Raw genomic sequence first — 21,052 nt, 5'->3', positions numbered from 1 at the left:
AGGTAGTTTCATGACATGAGCATGTATGGCCACCAGTGGAACTTGTTCCCTTGTATTTATTGATGACCATGACTGCTGACAAAAGCAGCAGGTTGAAATCTGAGGTGTATACGGCCATATTCTTCGCTTAAATTCAGCCAAATGCTTCAGAATTCTTTGGACGGACTCAAAGCATGCTGAGAAAGCAAACCAAGACTTTTTATTTAAGACAAGGAAGTGGAATGATCCACAACGGCCAAGTCAATCACCTGACCTCAATCCAATTGAGCACTCAAATAATTTACAACCAAGTATTAAAAAAGACAATTTAATTCATGATTGTTTTAGTTTGTCCACTTACCTCTGAGCCCCCAAAATAGGGGTGGACTATGTATGAAAATGGAAGTAATTCTTATACTGTATGACCAATTTGGATGTAAATACCCTCAAATTAAAGCGAAGTGTGCAAATAGAGCTTATGTTCATGTCTTCATTTCAACACCAATACACTGTGGTAGAGAGCTAAATAGTTTTGTCAACATCCAAATATTTATGGGCTAATTTATTGAAAGGGATATATTGAAAGACAATTTATTGAAAGGGATAACATTAGATGGAAATTCATGTAAACATGAATTATGACTACAACTTTAACTATAACTTATAACTTAACTATAACTTATGAACTGTGACCTTCTGGTACATTTAAGCACAACATGCATTATAATTGGAAAAATGGAATGCAAAAATTAAGTCCATTAAATAGTATAGCAGAATGATAACAATCACCGCTGACCTCTAAGGATGAGTAAGCACACAACAAAGGCTCCCTGCCTTGCTCTCACTAGTGCACACACGTAAAGGATGCCCCTCTAAATAAGATTCATCCTCTCATGGTTGAAAAGCTCAGTATCGATTTTACCTCCCTAATCACGTCACCCGGCACCAGCAACATCTCCACAAGGTGCAGAACGCTGAAAGAGATAAAGAAAGACAGTCAGAGAAAGAAACAGTCTTAAGGATGGGTAGATAGAGGGAGAGAAGGCGGGGTGCCAATCTCATGAGGGGGATTTAATGACCACTAAAGCATCTCTGAGCTTCAGAAAGGAGAGACTCTGCTCCTAAAGAGGCCGTTTGTCTTTAGACATGAGTGCGTCCTGTGCTTTGGGGTTTTGGGCAAAGCTAATTTGCAGCCCCCTGTGAGTGGGTGTGTGAAGTGAGCGTGAAGTGTCTAGGGAGAGTCTGATAATCAACAGGTGAAAAATGAGCAGCGTCTGCCCTGCGGGACGGCGCTACACTCTGGCAGACGTGTTTACTGAAACCCAGTGGAAATGTGAGGCTTCTAGAGCACAACTGTTAAATAGATGAATTCCCCCTTAATTGAGCAGATGGTGGCCTAATAGCCGCTTATTTTCTTCACCAGACATGCAAAGGGGCTCTTCAGGCCATTTTATCAGAAACTTCTACCATGTACAGTACTGTGCAAACGTCCAGATGACCCTTTATTAACCCCTTTAAATCCCAGGCTTATTACATGCTAAGACTTATTACTCAGTAACTACAGGGACTTCTGTGCAAACTGGTTGAGCTATTCTTAGGTTATAGAAGTGTGTAATAAAACTTTGCACCCTCTGGTGGGCCCTGGCCATTTAAGGGGCTGATTTAATTTTCAAGAAAGGGAAGAATCAAGGGAAAATAAGTGAAAAAGAATAGGAGTTTCCAAAACTGGAGTCAGACAGTAATCAGATTTTTGCTTTGCAACAAACCAATAAACTCACAGAACAAGACATGACATAAGCATAATGAAAAAAACTAAAACTTCATGCCGCTTTACTTTTTTTTTCAAAACGTGCCGCTTTACCTGAAAATATGAACATACATCATCTTGAAGATGAAGGATATTTAAATCCTTCATTTTGTCAAGCACGTAGTCGGTTTCAGCGTCTCTTCAAAAGTGTTTTGATGCCCTCTCAAGGCAACGCTGTTTGCTTATTTCCGGTACCGCTGTTTGTTTTCACACATGCGCAGACTGAGAAATGCGAAAGAAATCAGAGTAAGAGTTTACATGCACTGAGAAATCTGATTACTGAACTAAAATCCAGCTCTCTTTAACAGAGTTCTTAATTTTCTAGACCTTACTCCGATCTAAGAAATCAGAATATGCTGTTTACATGACCATTTGAATAATCAGATAACAGGAGAAATCCCGAAAGATCGGATTATTGAGTGAATGTAAACGCACTCAATGTTTGACAGACAAGCTCCACTCTTGCTTCAGATCTTGAAAACATCCACAGGTTTCTGTCCATCCTTCCACTGTGAGAAGACAACTCAACACTGTGAGTCTGAAAATAAAAAGGCATCACTGACAAAAGGAAATAGATAAAAAGGAAGACAATTTGCACTAAAACACCAAAACTGGATGTCTGAGACTCAGTAGAGAAATGTTTTATGTACTGCTGAGTCAGAAATCGTTATCAGGAACAACTGAAAATGCAACCAACTTCTAAGACTGAACTTTGGAGCAGATTTCTTTGAAAAACTGAAAGCAAACCTCCAAAAATGAATAGAAGCTGTAATAACAACAAACATAAACATGCTAAATACTGTAAAATATTTAGGTGCTTATTTGTAGTTTTCTGTTAAATGTATGAAGAGCATATTCCAAAATGTTTTACATCTGTTTTGGATATAACACAGTTATAACAATAATATCTAATATTTAACAATAATAGCTGATATTTAATGGAAAACCCATTTTTATTTAATCTAATGAAGGTGATATTAATCATAAAATGGTATTATTATTTCTTCTATGTGTGCACACCAGACTTCTGACAATGTATAAATCATGTGAAATGAATGCATTTTGGAATGAAACTCCCTCTACATAATGGCCATTTTGACTTGACATTAAACAAATGAAGGGTCTCTAGCTTTTGCGTAGTTATAGAAACCATATATATTTCATTTATGTGAGTATGATGTACATATTTGAATCAAGTAAGTGAAAAGCACTTTATTTTTTCCAGCAAATTCAAGAAAACTGCTGGCATCAGTGTTGGAATTGCATTGTTATCAAAACTGCATTGTGACATCTCTCTCTCCCTCTCTCTCTCTCTCTCTCTCTCTCTCTCCCTCTCTCTCTCTCTTCAGGGCAAGCGGCTGCCTTCGTATCTCTCTGCAGATGCTGAGGAGGGGGAGGTGTCAGACGATGACAGTGCAGATGAGATCGAAGATGACTTCAAACTGAAGAACAGCACAGTAAGATCTTCCACAGAGCCTCCAAAACCTCTCGAAAAATCTCTCAGCTAGTGACAAATCTATAAAAACATCAGCTGTTGTTCACAGTTCTCTCAGTTCCTTTCACATTTCACATAATAATAATAATAATAATAATAACAATAATAACTTTACTTATTTAGTTCATACATTTAAAATGCAGCTGAATGTGCTTTAGAAGGTGAAAGGCTCATTTATTAACCAGCATAAGAGAAGAACAGAAAATAGTTAACATAAATGCGTTAAATAAGGAAGGAAAAATGAAAATGAAAATTCTTAAAATAGTGATAAAAGTGACACTAAAAACAAGCAGTAAAAATAAAATAGTAATAAAAATGCATAAAACAAGCTCTGGAAAAATAAATGAATATTCATCACGTGATACCACAGTTATAGCATGCATGTGGAGGGAGTATATACAGTTGTATGCAAATGTTTAAACACCCCCAGTTTAGTTGCTTGAAAAATAATACTACATCCTCTAGAGCAGAGGTCACTAATAGGCGGACCGCGGTCCGAGTGTGGACCCAGATGCTGTCCTATGTGGACCTCGACCTATAACCGATAAACTATAGAGAATTATTTAATTTCGATGGGGTGGTCCTATTTTAATCGGCGTAACATTTCTAGCCTTTACGGTAGCTTTAGCAGCCCGGGAGACTCACAGACCAATCGCATGCATTGTAAATATCACATGTGACACTACTCAGCCAATCAGATCTATGCATTACGATGAGCACTGAGACTCGAGTGAGTGACGCACACACAGAGGAGGGACGAGGCGAGACAGAGCAGTCGGAGAAGAAAGTGAGCCAGATTATTTCACACAGTGTTGTCTAAAAAGAGAAAACTGACAGTAAATGTTGTTGAAATATGACTGAATTGTACTTTATTTGATTTGATATTCAGTTGTTGACTGTATAAGATGTTGATATACCAACTAGGCTACTTCAGTTTACAGTATATGGCACTGAATCATTATGCAAGGCATTATGATGTTCTGGACCTTTGCTTGAGGAGATTTTCTCTAACTGGACCTTATTGAATTTTAATTAAACAGCCCTGCTCTAGAGGGAAAATGTAGTGCACAATTTCTCTTCATTTACTTGAGTTTAACACGTTGGGAAAAACATAAAAAAGTAAGGGCCAAATTTTTCAATTAAAAAAAAAGATAACAAATCAACACATAAACAGTAATTGTGCATTAAAATGTACAGAAGTGTGTAAAAAACGTAATTTGACCCAAACTTTTGCAAACGACTGTATACCAAATGCAGTCTCACTCCTTTTGTGTTCTTGGAACAGACAGTAGACGTCATTGTGGAGTATATTCACTTAGACAGTTTGACATATAAGAGGATTTTTGCCCAAACTTTGTTGTTTGCTCATCTTTCTCTCTGTGCTCAGCTACTTCAGATGGACTCTTCCTCGTCTCTCTGTTTGGGCTGCCTGTGGGCAGATCCTGCCAGTCTTTAGCAGACGCTCCATCGATCAGTGAACAATCCCCCAGTGTGGCCCTTTGTGTGTGTGAAAAAAAGCACCACAATAACACTATTACCGGCAAAACCCCTGGCTGAAAAGCCATTCCTCCTCCGGCTTAAACCCTCCTCTGCATAAAAACAGCATTCTGATGGTAAATAATCCCCAGGTTTGCAGTAATGAAAGCCTTTAGGCCGGTAGGCAACATTCTCTTCAGTCACGTAGGCTAATTTGTCAACATCTGCCCGTTTCTGACTCTAAAGCTTCTGCTTTACTTGCAGGCCTCATTCGCCAGATGCATTTTGATCCTACCTGACATGCATATTGTGTTACTGGTGACACATTCTGCGAACCCATAAGCCATAATAAATGCATGTATAACTCTTTGTGACTTGGTAACAGCACTTTGTAGGCATATTTATAAACTCCAGTAATGCTTCATAAGGCTCTAAAAATAAGGACAGAATTACTAATGAAACTGTAATTACTTCTTTGGGGACATATTAGCATGAATTAACACAATTGTAACTATCCATTATAAATGAATATTGACCTGTGCATAACACATATTGACACATATTAACAATCATAAAAACATTATAAATATTTCAATATTTGCTGTTTTTGATCTTTTATGTTATTCTTTGTTTATATATATATATATATATATATATATATATATATATATATATATATATATATATACACACAGGGTGTGCACTGACAGACACAAACAGTACACTCTTGAAGCACTCGATTTATAGGTCATCAAAAACAATAATTATAGTATTGTTGTGAAGTTACAAAGAGTTATAAGCACATTTATTACTATTTATGAATGCAGGTTTCATAGAAAATATTATCTTGGTCATTTTGGTCATTTAGGAATAGACTTATTATTCAGTTATTAATCTTAAGCCATTCATTACTTGGTTAATTACTTGGTAAAGTATATAGAATAGAGTAGAATAGAATAGAGCTTTATATATATTCAATACATAAATATATACAGTGCTGTGCAAAAGCCATCCTTCATTTATTAAATCAATCAATCCAGTCAAGACAGCTATACAATTCATGTTATTCAATTTTCAACATTTTTCTTAGGAGATTACATATAGATAGTCCACTTGCATAAGGAAGGGGAAAGTCACAGTGAAGAATTGAGAGTTTCCGAAAGTGATAAGCCTATAGAGAAAATTGGACTCCTAAAAACCATGCAAGACCTGCCAGACTATCATTACTCTCTCCATCTGATAAACAGCCCTTTGATTTGGTGCAGTGCACAGTCCCATTCAAATCTCCCAAATTTAAAACGCCATTCCATTTGCCACTTTAAATGGTAGTCCATGTTACTGAATAATAAAGATGTAATAAATCTGACATTTAATCTGGGATCTGTTTGTTAATCAAACAGATCCCAGTCGTTTCTGGCACAGGATGTCATCTGAGACAGATTTAAACCCTTGTTTTTCACATTAAGTTGTCGTCATTTTGATACATGTTGATTGTGCTAATTGCAAGTTAAGTCTCGCCTCATTCTATCTGACATAACAGCCGTGTTGCATTTTGTCGGTGATTAACGTTTAACGATCCACTCAGAGAAGTCTTTTTATGAGAGCCAGTTAGAGCTTGGGAGGCTTCGTCTAATTTCACGGCTGCTTGAACGTGTGAAATAGATATCGAAGCAGCTCTTTTTAATGAAATCATTAAAATGAATTCATACATTGTGTCTATGCAGTGTTTTCGCTTCTGATAGACTAAATGATTCAATAGAATTCAAATAACAGTGTTTTGTAACAGGATGGTGCAGATGGGACTGATGGGTTTGCTACGTTGAATTTTGGGGGATTTAGACAGGATGGTGCATGATGTGACTGATGGGACTGGAAATTTGGAGGATTTGGACAGGACAGAGCATGATGGACAAGATGTTCCAGCATAGGACTGGTGCATCAAATTCAGGGGATTTGGATGGGAAGGTGCAGCATGGGACTGGTGCATCAAATTTGGAAGATTTGGATGAGACGGTGCACGACGGCAATGATGCATTGAATTTGAGGGGTCTGGACATGATGGTAATTGATGTAAATGGTGGGCTGAATTTGGAGGATTGTGATGAAATGGAACTTGATGGGACTGGTGCATCAAATTTGGGTGATTGAGACTGGTTGACACATTATGGGTCTGATGGGACTGGTCCACGAATTTGGGGAATTTGGACCAAAACATTCATTACATAAATATTGACTTTGCATTTCAGTTGAATTTCACACAGCACTCATTTGCAGCCAACTAAAGAGGGTGGATACGTTCTTGTTTGTGCGCCAGACAAGTGCAAAAACAGCATTTGGTCTTATACTTTTTTATTACATCTGTTTTTATTCATTTAAAAAAAAAAAAACCTGTTATGTTCTGTCTACCTAAATTAGTCACACAGAAACAGCAGCCATGGTGAATGAACTCCTGTGGAGCAGATACTGATTCCACTCTGTGAGGAGTAAATTTAGCTCAATGGGAGGTCATTAAACAGTGATGTTTTTACCTTGGAGAGTGGCTTCAGAGACTCAGGGAGAGTGGCAGGAGTATTTGTTTCAAGGCTATAAAATGGCAAACGGCACATACAAACCTAGGCTAGGGTGGAATTTCACTGGTGTTTTCCAATATTGTGGAAACTGTCAATGAATAACATAGCAGACAGTACTACGAATGATGGTTCAGCCTTATTCACACCATTGAACGTTTGTGTTTTGTGTGTAGTTAGGAAATGCGAAGCTGCCATGTTGGCCGTGCATAATAGAAGTCCCCCTATATATGTACAGAAAGTGTTAACAGATCTGGTGAAACTCAGCTGATTCTCATCATTACAACCAGGGTTAAGGGTAGGATTAGGATCAGGGTTAAGGTGAGGGCTAGGTTTAGCTGTTAAGGAGATAATTACACACTAGATAACTACATATTGGTCCGAGTTAGTTAGTTACCGAGCTAACTCAACAACCGTAAGCAGTAACGACACAAATAAAACGGTATACTTATGAGAGAATACTGCACAGTAGGAAAATGGCGTAGATAACTGGCATGGTTGGTGGTGGTGGGGTGACTTGTGTGCAGCTGCAGTTAGCCAGGGTGCTAACATAGCAATTAACTTGCCTACCATAAACAGTGAAAGGTATAAAGTGAATATAATCATGTACAGTACTGACATGGTTGGTGGCTTGTGTGCAGCTACAGTTAACCAACCAGCTAACATCAGAGTTAGCAAACTTGTCTACCACAAACTAACTTAAAAAATACTGGGGCATTTTTTAAACTTTAGTTTTAAGGAAAAAAGTAGCATCCCAGTCAAGTTTCAGGACTTGAGACCAGGACTGCAATGAAAAGGCCACTGTTCACTTATTTTGTCTGTAGTTTGTAATACGTCTATCTCGCCTTTTTTGCCTCTCTCTCTGTTCAGTCTAATGGGCCCACACAGCACCTGGTTGAGTCACACATCAGGAAGAAGCTGGACTCTCTACTAAAGGAGTCTCAGATCGGTGATAAAGAAGATACGGACAGCTTCTCCATCCGAGCGCTGCTCCGAGCTACACACGAAGGCCTGCACAAAAACCTGCGCAAGGTAGCACGCACGCACGTCCCTTACCTAATATTAAAATTTCATCTTTTGGAACCAAGAGTGTAACTTTGGGTTGAACACTGGAGAGATTGAACAGGAACAGGACGTTCTTGTGGGGGAGGGGGGGGAGGGGGCGAATGCAGTCATAGAAATCTCATTAGCTATTAAACAGCTTTTGGAGATACAGATATGTAAGTTACTGAAAAAAACATATGTAAATTACTGAAAAAAAACATTTTGTACATTTTACAGCTCAGAACTATATAAAAGTTTATTAGTCTTTACTTGATCTAAAATCAGATTCATGAAAAAAGGCTTGGAACTCTCCATGTATGTGAACACAAAGAAGTGAACCCAGCATAAAGAGCACAGTTAATGACAAAAACTTACAAATTACAGTTTCTAAGTACCCCTTACCTGCATATACAATAGCTACTCTCACTGCACTCCTTTCATTTTTGATGCTTATGAGAACACATATTGATATATGAACAGAAAGACAGACTTAACATCATGCTTACTTGCTAATGGTTTAATGCCTGAAAGCTAATATCATTAGCTATTAGTAAGTGGACCATAGGAGCAATGTTATATGGGTAAACTATGATAATAATGTTAAGTAACTTAGACAGTTAGACAGACATCAGGTCAACACTTTCTGTGCCCTCAAACAAAACCTATCTTGCCATCAGCGCCTCTTCTGATTGCGCTAGCTAACGGACCAAAAGCACAGATAATGTTAATGTTATGTTTACTATGCTAGTCTCAGCCTCAGTGATAAGTACTGTCTACATAATCTGTTGTGATGTAGCTACTAAACCAAACACTCTTTTATACAGTCACATATCAAAATGTATTCTAAATAAATTTTAGTGAATAATTTGATTTTTTTTTGCCTACTATCTAAGTTGGTTCTTTTACTATTATATATATATATATTATACCTGTTTTCTATTTTTATTTTTATATTATTTTATATACATCTTTTTATCTTGATGATTTTAGTTGGTAAATTTTATTTCAACTTTTTCAATCCCTTGTAATTTGCTCAGCTACATTGGAAATGAGGGTCACCCTCAATGTACTTTCGAGTCAGCATAAAGGTTTGATTGATTGATTGATTGATTGATTGATTCTAACTACATTAAAAGGTACCATTAATCTTAGCAACTCTTTAGCTCAAGGGTGCCCAATTCTGGTACTGGAGATCTACCTAGCAAAGTTTAGCTCCACCCCTAGACTAACACACCTGATCCTGGTAATGAAGGACTTCAAGAGAATCTCCAGGATCGGGATTGACCACCCCTCTCTAGCTTAATATAAAATGCTTGACGAAAGGAACTACAGTGAATCTGGAGAACTTTCGAGCTCCATTTCCCCACTCTAGGGCTTTTTTAGGCATCAAAATAGTTTCATCAATATTTATCATATCAGTATTAGTAATAGTGACACATTTTTATGGTACCCTAATTATTATCTAAATTATTTGGGGGTTACTCATGCCCATGTTTGAAACCCTTAAAGTTGTAGAATAGCAGCATTACTTCAGAATCATTTCCAGAATGATGTAATACCTTCATCTGCAGCCAGATCAGTTTATACTATTGGACATTGCTAAGTAGTGTGTATGCACGTCTGAAACCTGTGAGGGCCCTCTGAGAGACGATGGTATCTGGATCACACCGCAGGCTCCTGCAGAGCGTCACACGCTGCACATGCACACGCTGCAGTGCTCAGAACGTCTGCAGCAGCGTCACTTTTTCATATTTCATATTTTGCTTCTGCCTCCTCGCTCTTCTCTCTCTCTTTCCTATTATTAGAGCTGGCACTCCCTAAACATCCATTTTAATGAGGCATCTGGAATGCGCTGAGGGTGTTTCTCTTCCTGTGTTATCTAATCTGCTTCTCTTCATGATCTTAATGTGTGCGTGTGTCTGTAGTGTGAAACACACGTCACTGTTTCTGTTTATCTGGGCATCTGTCTGTGTGTGTACGCACTCACGTCTACAGTCATACTGAAATCTTTGAACGTCGGAAATTTTACCTCACAATTTGGTTTTATATTAAGCGTCTCTACACTTTGTCTTTATTACAGCTTCCATTCTTTTCAGGAGGCTTGATTCTGTTTTTTTTAAAGAATTCTTTTCTAAAGAACCTCCAAAGTTCAGTCTTAGAAGTTGGTTGCAGTTTTGCTTCTCACAATCCAAGTAACCCAAACAGATTCAGTGATTTTGATGTCTGGACAGTGGGGTGGTCAGTCCGTTGTTCTGAGAACACCAGCAGCTTCTTTGTTTAAGTTGCAGATGTTCTTGATTTGTCTATTTCCTTTGACTCTCTCTCTCTCTGTCTCCCTCTCTCTCTCTATCTCCTTCTTTCTCTCTCTCTCTCCCTCTCTCTGTCTCTCTCCTTCTTTCTCTCTCTCTCCCTCTCTCTGTCTCTCTTTCTGTGATTATCTCTCTTTCATTCTCTCTTATTCTTTTTCTCACTCTCTCTCTCTCTCTCTCTCTCTCTCTCTCTCTCCCATTCTTTCTCTCTCTCATTCTCTCTATTTCTTTCATTCTCTCTCTTTCTTTCTTTTTCTCTCTCTATCTCATTCTTTCTCTCATCCTCTCTTTTTCGTTTTCTTGCTCTCTTTCTCTCATTCCTTCTCTCTTTTGTCTTTCTCTCTCTCTCTTTCTTATTCTCTCTATCATTCTTTCTTTCTCTTGCTCTTATTCTCTCTCATTCGTTTTCTCATTTTCTCTCTCTTTCTCTCATTGTCCCTCTTTGTCTCTGTCATTCTCTGTCTCATTCTCTCTCTTTCTTTCTTTCTCCCATTCTCTCTCCTTTTCTCTTTCTCTCTTTCTTTTTGTCTTTCTCTTTATCTTTCTTATTCTCTCTATCATTTTTCTCTCTCGCTCTCATTGTCTCTCTCTCTCTCTCTCTGATGCATAGAATTTACTCGATTCAAATATGTGCAACCAAATAAAATATAACTCAGCACAGTTATTGCCGTATGATGTGGCAGAGATCTACACATTTAAATCAAATAAACTCAACATGTTACATTTTTCAGTGCCTCTCTTTCTGCGCTGTGAGTGCAGAGTGATTATTTTGGTTCCTCCTTTCGGCTCTGTTGTTCCCTCCCTCGGCATTCCTGCTGGGAGCAGTCTGCTCATCTGAATTTATTCCTGACATCATGGAGGGGTTTCTGAAGCCCATGGCCTTTGTGCCCCGCTGCACGCTAATAACCCTACAACACACATAGCCTCTCAAACACACTCATACACAACCCATCTAAGGTTATTCAAAATGTTTTGGAGACAAATTAGCCAGCAAGGTTGTTCTGTGGAAATGACATCACACATGTAAACATTTGTCACAGTATCAGGAGGTCCCTGGTGGAAAGTCTATGAGATGATTTATATATTGTCTATTTATTTATTATTTTTATTAGATGTACCCCAGCAGTGTTACTAGTTAGGAGTCTTAACTTCATATTTGTATCAATATAAATGATTTTTACACTTAAAAGATGATAAGAAGACACGACAAGTAGGTCTAATAGGCCACCTTTTCTCAGTTAATTAATTGAAATACATACTGACTGTTCAGCTGATGGAACAGTCTGAAAGGACTGAACTGAAAACCCCCTCACACACATACTCTACACTCACACACACTCCTCTTTGATGCTCTGGAACATTGCTGCTAATACAGTGTTTACACTTTGTTCACTCTGGTACTGTGTATATCCTACTTTTGGAACTGCTGTGCTCACATATGTTATAATCTGCGGAAGCTCACAGATCACAGCATGTTAAATATCTCTGCACCTTATTCCACTACCTCATGCTCAGAAATGAGTGCTGTGTCGGTGCTGCACTGTCCTGCCTGTTTACTGTGTCTAATGTCTGTTTTATTTATTGTATTTATTGTTTGTTTCTAGTTTAATTTTTTTGCATTTGTTTCTATTTTAATTTTTTTGCACACTTACGTCGGCACGTTTTACGTCTATTTTAAGTTACATGTTGCACCATGGTCCTTGGAGGAACATAATTTCACTCCACTGTGTACTTGTACATAGATGGAATGACAATAAAAGCCTCTTGACTTGACTTGGTTTGGTAGGTTCCATAAGAAGTAAAAGCTAGATACGATTCAGTTTGCAGGAGAAATGCATGAACAAAAAAGGCAAATGTTATATTTACAAGCTGAAATTTAGGGCTTAGGGTTTGGGACCGACACCTCTCAACAGAAAGTACCATATAAATGATGATTCTCTATTAATACCATGGCTTTCAAAGCTGATATTCCCCCCTGAATTGTTTACATGACGGAGTTAATTTGGAGGTAGAGTAGATGACGCTTCAGCTACTTTTATATGACAGTGATGTGCAGTGTCTGGTGTGTATTCAATGTTATTGTGATGTCATTAAACCTCTCAGGTGTTTAAGCCACTTTTTGATGAAAAAAATTTCAATATTTGCTTTCAGTAGTAGTTTGAAAAACAAAACTGTCAAATTAAAGAGTGGTGATGCTAGAGATAAAGATAATAATGGTAAAATCTGGTGGTAAATATGAAAAAATACATTTGCTTTGGGTCCTGTTTGGACTTTTGACCACTTCTTAATTTATTTTTTTTTTATTTCCATTTGCTGTAAATTATTTGCCTCTGTTCTGGGACCTCCCTGCCCTTCCTGCTGCATATATGGAAAGCCTAAGGCAGGGTGAGCAGCAGAAAGACCCCCTCTAGGGTCAGAGCAGGAACAGAGCAGGAATCAATGACAACAAACATGACATTAAACAAGCCAGATACAGCAGGGAGGAGACGGGCTGGAGGCAGGTTGCAAAGTGGCTACAGAGGAAGCGGCGGGAATGGGCAGGCTAAAGCAGCTTAAATAAGCGCCCCGATGAATTTAGCCATTGTATGCGTCGCAGCTGATCAGCTGATCCATCAGCTGATTGAGGTCAGCTCATAACAGCAGATGATTGTGGCCTTAGCTTGACTTCGTGGCCTGCCTGAACGAACACCATACTTGATTTTAAGCCAAAATCTTCTTAAAACAATGTCTCAGGCATCAGGCAGGATATTCATAACCATTTTGTGTAATAACTTTTTGTAAGGTAGTTTTTAGAGGTGGACGTCTGGTCCCTATCACCACCACTGTGAACGGTGATGACTCTGCTGTGATTAATTCTGGCAGGTTTCTCTAGAACGGAATATTTCTCCACTCCCGATTGTTCCTCACAAATAGCTATGGTGCATTAAAATTGACCAGCACGCTTTATTCATATTGCACTGTATTTCTTCTTGGTTCCCTCTGTGCACCTGTGCAGTGATTACAATGAATTTTCTGATCAATCCATCCATCATGTGGATCACCCATCCCCACTCAGTTGGAAAAACCTTTTACTTAATAAGTAGCATCTATATAAATCATATGTTATAAAAAATGGCTTTTCCATAATCAAACAGAATAATTGGGTCAGAGCGGCACGTGCTCAGACTCCATTCATTAAATCCCTAATCTGACCAGCCCTGTGCACTGTCCTGATTGACATGTTTTGATTAATTATCAGAGGAGATGTCTATCCTACGTGTTTTCACACCAGGCAGGAGAACCCCATTTACTTAATAAATTGTGTCTAATGGTATCATATTTTATATGGACAGCACACATAAATAGATCAGCCAGGTAGTAATTTTTATGTACCTTTGTTTGTAAATCAACTGAAAAACACTACATTAACGCTACATTTAAAGCAGAAGTGGAAAAAGTACAAAGAAATTATGCTGAGGCAAAAGTTTTTTTTTGGGGTACTTACTCAATTTAAGGTGGACATACGGAAAAAATATCTACATCTAAATATAATCGAACATGCAAACACTTGAACACCTCTAGTTAAATTGATTTTCTAAGTAAAAATATATAAACACTTAACTTTTGCACTTTTCTGCAAAATTTAGTACACAATTTCAATTTGTTTCAGTTCAACATATTGGAAAAAATAAAACATACAGAATAAATGTGCAATAACTTTTGCACAGGCTATGTTTTATGTTTTTCTTTTTTATATGTCAAATTCAGTGAATAAACAGTAACTCTGCATTTAAATGTGCAGAAATGTGTTCTCTTTGGAGGGTGTGTACTTATTTTCACTTAGAAAATCAACAAAACATCATTTAATCAGGTCCAAACTTTTGCATACGACCCTGTAAGTGCCAGTCCTCTCACAAAGACAAATGAGCATAGATGTGGGCGGTTTCTTTTTATATTCACTCTTAGAAACACAGGGTCTATATATTACAAAATTATTTGTTGACTTATAACAATAGTGGAACCCTTATTGGTTGTGTATAGAACCATTTTCTGTAAAGAACCTTTTGCAACAGTTGCTCTATTGTAGAGAAAAGCCATTTAACTAAGCAAAGAACCATTCAAACATTCAAGTGGTTCCTTTGGTTGTCTGTCTGTGTATATAACCATTGCCTTTACTAAAGAACCTATGAAGAACCACTTTTAGGTGTGTTGGTATCAATTTGGTTCGAAAAAAAGTCCTTATGTAGACGCGGATTAATGCACCACTACAGCTGAGCATGTAATTACATGTAATTAGGAGCTTCTGATTTGCTTTTAGAGAACTTGTCTTGGTTGTTTTTGTATATATTAATAATGTCAGCACTGTTTGTTTGTGTTTATGTCCATTCCCAGAATTCCAAAGAGGGGGGCATAAAGAAGTCTCAGAGTCGATCCTTCATCAGCAACCTCAAACAGAAGGTGAGAAGAAATATCATCACTAGGTGTCACTCAAGGTGAAACATATTTGTGCCACCTCAGCCAATTTGTAATATCACAAAAGCTGATGAGCACAAATTAAATATTGTAGCACCAGTATAACTTTGATTTTGTCTGTCAGTCTGAAATACAGTGATGATAGCAAATAGAAAAATACTGTAAAATTACAGTAATTTATACTGTGACCTCACAGGCACCTGGACCACAAGAGAAGTGTGATGTAGTTGTATTCTGCTGGACACTTACAGTAAAAAGCAATGTTTAAAATCTCCTGAATTTTTACATAATAACTGTAAAAGTAATGCAATTCAATGGTCAGTAATTTGTAGCAAAATTATTTTTGAATAAAAAGCTGACATCGAATTTCACTTATAATTGTGCTACTTAAAAAAGAACAAAACTAAAAAACTATATGAACTAAAAGGGGAAAGTTTTGAACAAACTTTAAGTTGGCTTGAGGCCATTGCTATGTTATCCCAGGTGGTTACTAAGGTGACATACACACCCACACACCCACACACACTCCTACATATCATATAACATTTAAATTCACCTAAATAAATCTCTACATTAGTGTATAACAGAATTTCTTGTTGTGCTTCATATGGATTACTGTAACATTATTATTTACAGTATTCTGCACAGATTGGAAATGGTAGAGGGAACAAAATGTACAATATCTTTAACATAACATTATGGAAAACAGGGTAAAATCACTTTCAGTTTTTAAAGTGAAATTATATTTTATATTAAAATATGGTTAGCAAATTAATAATTCTTATATTTACTTATTTTTTTATGAGAATAGAATTATGACCACATTACGAATTTAGCCAGCACACTTCAGCTGAGCTGCTGCGTGATATGATGTAGGCTGTACAATGCTATAATGAGGTAATCATGAAAAATTGGTAAATACTAACATTTACAGTCATATACTAACATTTGTCAGCTTATAATGCAGAATTCACCTGTGGCTTTCCATTGGTTCACTTGTTCTTTTTTCCTATTTTGTGATCATGTTCACTCTTTCTCTCAGCTTCTCTGTCTCCCTCTTTCTGGTACTGCGTGACAGTGTGAGTGAGGGTGGTCTAGTGGCGGAAGTTGAGATTAGGGCTGAGAGAGCAGCTGAGGGACTGTGAGAGTAATCGCTATTGATAAGTGTGGAACGGCTGCTAATGAAGTGCCAGTCATGCTGATCAGAGCCTGCCAGCTCCCCTCTGCATGCAGATTCCCTGCCAATTAGCCAAGAACCACACTACCTTAACACTACAGTAATAAGCACAATGTTTATTATAATGTTAATACAGTCAGTGTATGTGAGGGATATGCACGAGTCCTCAGGTAACAGTTCGAGGTGCCAGTATTTGAATACTGAAATCACTATTTAAGTATTTGTTATGCTTCATTATAGGAAAGCAGAGGAAATATACAGGATAACGGTTCTGTACAAAGGTGATTTTATGTTTTCACTGGAAAGTGTGACTGTTTGTATTTGTGAGGAAGCATGAAGGATATTTGCTACTATGAAACGCAAGTGTCTTAAAGTGAACGCGCTGCCAAAGGCCGTTGTTAAGGACATGCTTAAGAAAGCAGAGATTGCTACTCTAACTAATGTTAGCTACGCCCAGAAACAGCAACTCTGACAAAACAGAATGTTAGCACATCGTCCACTGAGGAGAAACGATCTGTAAAAGACGACGAGTCCGCATCAGCATCTAATGGTGTACCAGTTAGCTGTAGTGGGAGTTCATCAGTTCATCTGAAGAGGCAGCCTCCTTTACTACTGTGTATCTCGCTGTTGTCGGAGGAAAAGCTCATATCTCTAAAATGGTAACTTTAAAGGAGAAGGAAAAAACATGCTCTACTTTTAACGTAAGTCAATGGAACCAGACTTTTTTTCCAAGTAATTTTGGGCTGTTTCTTTTGGTCCATTCATCATGAAATTTACACACAATATAAAGAACGTGCATTTTCAAATTATGTCAAAAACGGAAAAACGACAGAAATAGAGATACAAGGTTTTCTTCCGACAGCAGCGATTTGTTAAATACATAATTGTTATTTTAAAAATATATATATATTTTTTACTCTTGGAACTAATTTGGCAGAATTGGTCCTTATATAAAGAATATTTGTGAGGGACAGATCTGGATCTTGTGGTAGGCTAGTGAAAGTTAAAAAAGGCTGGTTTGTGGGCTGAATGGAGGCAAACATGAAAGAGACATTGTGCTTTAACCCCATCTATTCCTGGCCACTAAACAGGAACATCCGCATGTATAATTTGGTGCACTTTGGTTGTTGCTGAGTGAAAACAACTAAATCAAATATAAAGACACAATGTCACAAAACCACCAACTCTGGTGCAGGTATTAGCGAAATGGCCTGGGTGTGGAAAAAGCCTAAGAATATGTAGTGTCAATGAGCAGTTATACAACTGTTAGTTCCGGCCACACAAGCTGATTGGTTGAGAAGTGCTCTAACTGTGCTGATATTTCGCCAAAACATCAAACAAACACTGTATCACTCTGCTAAGACGCCATTGCTAAACGAGTTTGACAGCTGTAGTAGACGCTCAAGCCATTTGAACATTTTTTACTTCTTACTTTGCACAAACAGAAAATGGACACTTTTAAGATCACATTTGACCGACAGCCGATTTGGTCAGACTCTGAAGATGAGACGACACTAAATTCCCAAACTGTCATCACCACTGAGCAGCTTTTCAGTCGGCAGCTGCGACAGAAGAACAGCTAAACAACCTGGAATCAGCCAGAAATGAACCCAATACCGTTCGCCAAACGTGTAGTCTGATCTTCAGAGTCTGACCAAATCGGACTGAGCCATAAAACTGCTGTAATAAAAAACAAAAAAGCTGCTCTGTGGTGATGACAGTTTGGGAATTTAGTGTAAGGAGCTGGGGAATGAACTACTGGCTGTGCAGCGAGTGACCGGAGTCCATTACTGTGATGTATTAACAAGCTGCTTGTTAAGGAACTATAATTTGGTGAAGGAACTGCGAACATTAAAGCATATTAAATGCCACATTCACAGTCCAATTTATTAATTTCTTACTTTATTTATTTAACTCTTGTATAAAAGCGATAGAACACTCAAAGTTGTGTGTATAACATCACGGCTGTGATGATCTACGGCACTCGCCTCCCTCTCGTGTTCTATTGCTTAAGTTTAATGTAAAAATGTGATATGAGGCATCTGTTTTTGAACTGTTTCTAATCACTACTCTCTAGGTTTCCAATTAGAAGTGTTTACTGTGAATGTCTCTTTCTAAACGAAGTACTAAAATGAATTTCCCTTTTCACTGTCTAGTTGGTACACCATATTTTTAGAGAAGTACGGTGATAGCATTACAGTAAAGAGAAGTAAAGTCTAATTTGTAATTGCTTGTTTGTTCTGAGTACACAGCTTTCTTGGCTTGAGATTTCTTTGCACAGTGAAAGAGCTTGAGAAAAGACCCAAAACCACGAGTCTCAGGCCAAAACTGTGAGAGTTGGCAACCTGGCCGTGAAAAAACTAAAGATGTATACTTCAGACACCACACATGCCTTGGTTGATCAACTACATTTGGCGATGAGGGGAATTTGATTTTGGCCAAACCATTGCCTAATTATCCCGTGGAGTCTGTTTAATGCTTTAGAATAGTGGTTTAGTGTGTATGTAATTCAGAGTAATGGTGTTTGTATCGATGGCCTGTTGGATGGCTGCAGACTGCTGTTGGCCTGATGTCTGATAATCACTGTTATTACTGCCCCAGGTCAATCATGGATTATAAACACAGAGAATGATTGCTTTGAACACCAGCAGCAAACACAGGGGGCCAAGCACCCAGGCCATTTATTTATTTATTTATTTATTTTGGTTGTTTTATTGGATCCGTCATTCTTTGGTCTTTTTTCACCACTTTTATAAGAAAATCAATAGATTTGATTGGAGCGATAAGGAAGGCCCCTGTGTATATGTGTGTGTGGTTCCTTCAAATTGTCTACCATGTTGTCCCTGTAGATTTTATTGATTTTTTGTTAGATGGCTATCAGGCACCTGTATTGCAGTGGGTTGCTCTGCTTCGTATTAAAGGGGCTGCAGTTTCCAACCTATTACGCACAATTGTCTGGGTTGTGTGTATAGCAGGAGGTCACAGCTTGGCATGTGTGCATTAATCAAAATTGCATTGTTGATCTCTGCAATCAGTTAATAGCAAAAAGTTCCAATTAATGTTTTCTTCTCAGACAAACCGCGTGTCCTCACTGACTGGAGTGCTCAAGGGTACAGACAGCTGTATTTAGCAAATTGCAGAGATAGTACTTAGCGTATGTCCCCATGGAGAGGACACTGACTTTGTGATGACTGTGTTGATCTGCCTCTTTTGAGCACACATTATAATATAACATACAATGTCATGTTATAAGTGCTGTGATCATTTAGGTTAGCCTTTTCTACACTGTTAGAAATAAAGGATCTGTTCAGGTTCCTTTTTTTTGTTGATCAAGGTACAAACAAGGTGAAAGAGTGTGTGATATTTCCCACCCCTCAAAACTATGCGGGTTTGTGTGAGCATTCTTGTCGTTCTCTTCTCTCTCATCACTTTCGAACTGTGTGATTGGGCTTCAGCTTGAGGTTCACCAGACACATGCCCTGGTGAGAGTAGGTTACATTTACACAATTTTGCCAGCATAGTTTTACTAAAATACTGTACATGTATTTGATCAACCACAACATATTTTGTGTCTGAAGTTTATTTCTTTGTTTTTTTTGGTAGTAGTGGCAATTCTGGAACTTTTTTTGGGTCGGGCCATAACTGGGCCACAGTTCCCGTTCACGGGCCAAATAAATGCCTTCAAATTCAAAGAGAGCCATAATTATCTCATTATATCTCTGTGTACATTTGTATATATTCATGTTCTGTGAATATTACATACATTACATATATTATTCAGTGTTTATATTCAGCGGCAAATATGGGAAAATATCTAATCACAAGGCTGAAAATTTCACAACTTTCACATACAGACATTCAAACATATGTAAATGGGCGAAGTTCAGAAACCCACCTCTTGAACCAACCTCTTTTATTAACTGGATCAGGTGTGTTAGATAAGGGTTGGAGTTAATCTATGCAGGGTGCTAGAACTTCAGGACCAGGATTGGGTGCCCCTACTGTAGATTTGATTCAGTTCATTGAGTTCAGCAACTATGCCAATACAAGTCATGAAAAAATGCACTGTTTTCCAATTAATATTTTGAGTTGTTTAAAAAAATTGCTTACCATGCCATGGTCAAAAGCCCAATGTGTAAAACATTGTCAGACATCTCCCTTTGAGATCCCTGATCAACAGATGTTATAAATAGAGACCATTCTAAAATTGTGTCCCTATCATTTGTGTTCCATCTGCTAAAAGCCTATACTGGCTCAGGATGCTTGGACCCCAATAATTGCCATTTGTGATATAATTTGCAAACTGCTTTCATAGCAGTTATGACACTCCACAGTAATCAATGTGTTCTACATCAATTTTAGACAAAAGAAGGTGGCAGCTGATTGTCTGGGTTGCAAACAATGATATTATGTATAGTGGCCTTTTTGCCCCCACTTTTCTAAAGTTATTTAAGAAAGATATATGTGGAAATGAAACCAACTGCTCAAGACACTTCTGTTCCACTAAAATTGGATCTGCCCCTGCATGGGAGCTATGATGCTAACGTAGCTAACAAGTAATAGAGGCTTATACCATTCCACAAAAAGTATATCAGAGACAGGTTATGGGGAGTCTGGCCACTTTCTGTTTCTTGTTATACTAAAACTTGGGCAAGACTTCTAACACACATTCACCTACATCTGTAATGTGATTTAACTGCAAGTCACTCTGGATAAGAGCATCTGCCAAATGAATGTAAATGACTG

General features: G+C 37.9%; 1 protein-coding gene across 2 annotated transcripts in view; it reads left to right on the top strand.

Moving 5' to 3' along the window:
* Positions 1–21,052, top strand: part of plch1 (phospholipase C, eta 1) — a 167,054-nt gene that overhangs the window by 123,305 nt on the left and 22,697 nt on the right. For both annotated transcript variants that reach the window (XM_036584664.1, XM_036584663.1), the window contains exons 11-13: positions 3,136–3,243; positions 8,195–8,356; positions 15,049–15,114. In XM_036584664.1, coding sequence (XP_036440557.1) covers positions 3,136–3,243; positions 8,195–8,356; positions 15,049–15,114 — 336 coding nt within the window. The remainder of the gene's footprint in view (positions 1–3,135; positions 3,244–8,194; positions 8,357–15,048; positions 15,115–21,052) is intronic.

This window comes from Colossoma macropomum, unplaced genomic scaffold (genome assembly GCF_904425465.1).
Source record: "Colossoma macropomum unplaced genomic scaffold, Colossoma_macropomum, whole genome shotgun sequence".
Lineage (NCBI taxonomy): Eukaryota > Metazoa > Chordata > Actinopteri > Characiformes > Serrasalmidae > Colossoma > Colossoma macropomum.
The sequence above is the reverse complement of the archived record's forward strand: the minus strand, read 5'-3'. Positions and strand labels throughout refer to the sequence as shown.